The 5,000-nt window shown below is 46.3% G+C and overlaps 1 protein-coding gene across 1 annotated transcript in view; it reads left to right on the top strand.

The window, feature by feature from the left end:
- LOC130124997 (pleckstrin homology domain-containing family G member 3) overlaps positions 1 to 5,000 on the top strand; it is a 102,469-nt gene that overhangs the window by 73,700 nt on the left and 23,769 nt on the right. The window contains exons 5-6 of the mRNA XM_056294401.1: positions 1,153 to 1,222; positions 1,463 to 1,509. Of these exons, the coding sequence (XP_056150376.1) occupies positions 1,153 to 1,222; positions 1,463 to 1,509 (117 nt within the window). The remainder of the gene's footprint in view (positions 1 to 1,152; positions 1,223 to 1,462; positions 1,510 to 5,000) is intronic.

Raw genomic sequence — 5,000 nt, 5'->3', positions numbered from 1 at the left:
TCAGAGGAGGATGTCCAGCTCTCCTGGTGTCAGACCAAGTGATCATGATGTGTGTAGAACATCAGAGGAGGATGTCCAGCTCTCCTGGTGTCAGACCAAGTGATCATGATGTGTGTAGAACATCAGAGGAGGTTGTCCAGCTCTCCTGGTGTCAGACCAAGTGATCATGATGTGTGTAGAACATCAGAGGAGGATGTCCAGCTCTCCTGGTGTCAGACCAAGTGATCATGATGTGTGTAGAACATCAGAGGAGGTTGTCCAGCTCTCCTGGTGTCAGACCAAGTGATCATGATGTGTGTAGAACATCAGAGGAGGATGTCCAGCTCTCCTGGTGTCAGACCAAGTGATCATGATGTGTGTAGAACATCAGAGGAGGTTGTCCAGCTCTCCTGGTGTCAGACCAAGTGATCATGATGTGTGTAGAACATCAGAGGAGGATGTCCAGCTCTCCTGGTGTCAGACCAAGTGATCATGATGTGTGTAGAACATCAGAGGAGGTTGTCCAGCTCTCCTGGTGTCAGACCAAGTGATCATGATGTGTGTAGAACATCAGAGGAGGTTGTCCAGCTCTCCTGGTGTCAGACCAAGTGATCATGATGTGTGTAGAACATCAGAGGAGGTTGTCCAGCTCTCCTGGTGTCAGACCAAGTGATCATGATGTGTGTAGAACATCAGAGGAGGTTGTCCAGCTCTCCTGGTGTCAGACCAAGTGATCATGATGTGTGTAGAACATCAGAGGAGGTTGTCCAGCTCTCCTGGTGTCAGACCAAGTGATCATGATGTGTGTAGAACATCAGAGGAGGATGTCCAGCTCTCCTGGTGTCAGACCAAGTGATCATGATGTGTGTAGAACATCAGAGGAGGATGTCCAGCTCTCCTGGTGTCAGACCAAGTGATCATGATGTGTGTAGAACATCAGAGGAGGATGTCCAGCTCTCCTGGTGTCAGACCAAGTGTCCAGTCTGACTTCAGACACACAGATGAGTCCTCGTCTCTGTCTGCTGACACACTGTCGCGTTGTGTTAACAGCATGAGCTGCTTTCATTTGAGCTGTGTTCACCGGCTACAGCAGCCCATCCTGTGTGTGTGTGTGTGTGTGTGTGTGTGTGTGTGTGTGTGTGTGTGTGTGTGTGTGTGTGTATTATGTCCCAGTGAGTTGCTGCAGACTCTGGATCGGTGTGACAATGACCCGGTGGCCGTCGCTCGCTGTTTTGTCATGAAGGTGAGATCAATACAACTGGAAGGTCGTTGGTTCAGATCCCAAAGTGTCCACCTTCATCATCTGCCCTTAAGCAAGGCAGTCATAAGCCCTTAAGCAAGGCAGTCCCAGTAACCAACAGTAGAAGAGTGTTGTCTTTAGTCAGATGTAGAACAATAGAAATGGTAAAAGCCAGGCAGCATCTGGTTGGCTGTGGTAAGTTTGAAATAAATTATAATGAGCTTTCATTTCTTCTCATTTCAGAGTGAGTACTTTGAGATTTACACGCAGTACTGCACCAATTACCCAAAGTAAGTACTGAAGTACAAATACAAAGCATACTGTTAACAAGTTGTCCTACTGAAGTACAAATACAGAGTACTGTTGACAAGTTGTCCTGCTGAAGTACAAATACAGAGAGTACTGTTAACAAGTTGTCCTGCTGAAGTACAAATACAGAGAGTACTGTTGACAAGTTGTCCTACTGAAGTACAAATTGAGTACTGTTGACAAGTTGTCCTACTGAAGTACAAATACAGAGAGTACTGTTGACAAGTTGTCCTACTGAAGTACAAATACAGAGAGTACTGTTGACAAGTTGTCCTGCTGAGGTACAAATACAGAGAGTACTGTTGACAAGTTGTCCTACTGAAGTACAAATACAGAGTACTGTTGACAAGTTGTCCTACTGAAGTACAAATACAGAGAGTACTGTTGACAAGTTGTCCTACTGAAGTACAAATACAGAGAGTACTGTTGACAAGTTGTCCTACTGAAGTACAAATACAGAGTACTGTTGACAAGTTGTCCTACTGAAGTACAAATACAGAGAGTACTGTTAACAAGTTGTCCTACTGAAGTACAAATACAGAGAGTACTGTTGACAAGTTGTCCTACTGAAGTACAAATTGAGTACTGTTGACAAGTTGTCCTACTGAAGTACAAATACAGAGAGTACTGTTGACAAGTTGTCCTACTGAAGTACAAATACAGAGAGTACTGTTGACAAGTTGTCCTGCTGAGGTACAAATACAGAGAGTACTGTTGACAAGTTGTCCTACTGAAGTACAAATACAGAGAGTACTGTTGACAAGTTGTCCTACTGAAGTACAAATACAGAGAGTACTGTTGACAAGTTGTCCTACTGAAGTACAAATACAGAGAGTACTGTTGACAAGTTGTCCTTCATCACAACTGAGAATGTGTGAATGAATGAAGGTGCTTTCAAGTGGTGTCGGGTTTATCGGATATACGAGCTTCCCACTTGGAAGACCACATGAACACCCTACAAAGTGGGATAATCAAGTTGGGTACATTGGAATTCTAGATGCAATACGAACTGGCCGAGTTCTGACGTCATTGTCTATTTCAACATGGCCGCGCTCAACCGCGAATGTTTGGAGCATTTTGTTAACCGAACCCACGGAAAGTGACAACAGTGTCGACAAGTTAGCTTCGTTAGCTTGCTAACAAAAAACTCAGGTAGAATCAAGAAAGTTAACTTCGTTAGCTTGCTAACAAATAACAGCTAGAAACAAGACAGTTAGCTTCATTAGCTTGCTAACAAATAACAGCTAGAAACAAGAAAGTTAGCTTCGTTAGCTTGCTAACAAATAACAGGTAGAAACAAGAAAGTTAGCTTCGTTAGCTTGCTAACAAATAACAGGTAGAAACAAGAAAGTTAGATTCGTTAGCTTGCTAACAAATAATTCAGGTAGAAACAAGAAAGTTAGCTTCGTTAGCTTGCTAACAAATAACTCAGGTAGAAACAAGAAAGTTAGCTTCCTTAGCTTGCTAACAAATAACTCAGGTAGAAACAAGAAAGTTAACTTCGTTAGCTTGCTAACAAATAACTCGGGTAGAAGCAAGAAAGTTAGCTTCCTTAGCTTGCTAACAGATAACTCGGGTAGAAACAAGAAAATTAACTTCATTAGCTTGCTAACAAATAACTCAGCTTTGTGTTGCCAACTCCTTCCTTCCCTATTGTGCCTCTCCATAGATTGTGGTTTCGTCCCACCCTGGCATTGAAATCGCCAAGCAGGATTAGCTTGTCCTCCTTGGGGACTTTGGTTAAGATGTTGTCCAGGTCTGCATAGAAGGCCTCCTTCACTTCATCCTGTGCATCAAGTGTTGGAGCGTAGGCATTAACAACAGTGGTCTTTTGGCTGCCTGAAAGCATCAGGCGTATGGACATTAGGCGTTCTTTGATGCCCACAGGGAGTTCAGAGAGGTGGTTGATGAGGCTGTTCTTAATAGCAAAACCCACGCCGTGGATCCTTGGCTCATCAGCAGGTTTTCCTTTCCAGAAGAAAGTGTATCTGTCTTTGTCCTCCTTCAGCTGCCCTTCATCAGCCAGTCGGGTTTCGGAGAGTGCTGCGATATCGATCCAGAATCTCCTTAGCTCCCTGGCAATGATGGCAGTTTGCCGTTCGGGTCGAACACTGTGTTTATTGTCCATGAGGGTCCACACGTTCCAGGTTCCAATGTAAGTTTGCTTCCGTTTATGTTTCTGACTGCTTAGTGGTGATCCCTCTGGGTGCGGTAGCCCAGGCAGGAGTTTTCGAGGCAGGCTATCTTTAGGGCACCTTTTCCAGCCCCTTCCCCTACTGGGGTGAGCAGAGTGGATCCTAAATAGGGCTGATCAGTCATGGGTGCAGCTGCCGAAAAGCTCTTTCTGCCTCAGCCCAAGAGCTTAACGACTGAATCAGACACCCACCACCTGTGTGTCAGGTTGTAGCTAGGAGCTGCCAGACCTCGTGGTCCTGCCCCCGTCACCACTTCTGATTGCCACAGGACTTTGTCCGGGGTGTTAAACAGTCTGATTCCCTTATGGGAGGACGCCTGCGCGTGGAATCTTTTAATGTGGGGAGGCTGGTACACAGGCAGCCTCCACACAGTCCTTGGCATAGAAAGGCCGGGATCCAGTGGCATGGAGACCAAGACAACTTGGGGCCCTTCTTTGCTGCAGCCTTCTTCCGCCTTTGCGGCTGTTGTGGTGCTCCTTACAGCCATCATCTTCCACCCACTCCGCCGTTGAGGACTTAGATGCTATTAGCCCATAGCTGGGGCAGTGGTTGAGGGACGCCAGGGCGTGTCACCGGTGGGCCTACGCGCCTTCTCTCTGGGACCCACTGCTGCTCCGAGATCCCCTACAGTTTGGCCTGGGACTGCAAAGTACCCAGTTACCGTGTGTAGCCATGAGGAGGCACTGCAGGAGTCTTGGTGGTGGAGAGGCCATGTACCGGCAGGAGGAGACTTAGACACTCGGCTCCTCTTTCCCCCCCCTACAAGAGGGCTAGCTGGCAGCAGGAGCTGAAAACAGAAAGTAGCAAGCAGAAGCAGCGTGCAGCATGCACTAACTACAAGCACTACTGCCCCAGTACTACTGCACTGCACGCACACACACACTCACACACACACACACACAGCACACACACAGCACACACACAGCATACAACAACACACAACACACACATCACACACAACACACACATCACACACAACAACATACACGAGACACAACAACACACGCATCACTCACAACAACATACATACGAGACACAACAACACACGCATCATTCACAACAACATACACGAGACACAACAACACACGCATCATTCACAACAACATACACATGAGACACAACAACACACGCATCACTCACAACAACATACACATGAGACACAACAACACATGCATCACTCACAACATACACATGAAACATAGCAACACACATCACACAACAATACACACATCACACACAACAACACACACATCACACACAACAACACAGCACAAAAA

Source organism: Lampris incognitus, chromosome 15, assembly GCF_029633865.1.
Source record: "Lampris incognitus isolate fLamInc1 chromosome 15, fLamInc1.hap2, whole genome shotgun sequence".
NCBI classification, from domain to species: Eukaryota; Metazoa; Chordata; class Actinopteri; order Lampriformes; family Lampridae; genus Lampris; species Lampris incognitus.
The sequence above is the reverse complement of the archived record's forward strand: the minus strand, read 5'-3'. Positions and strand labels throughout refer to the sequence as shown.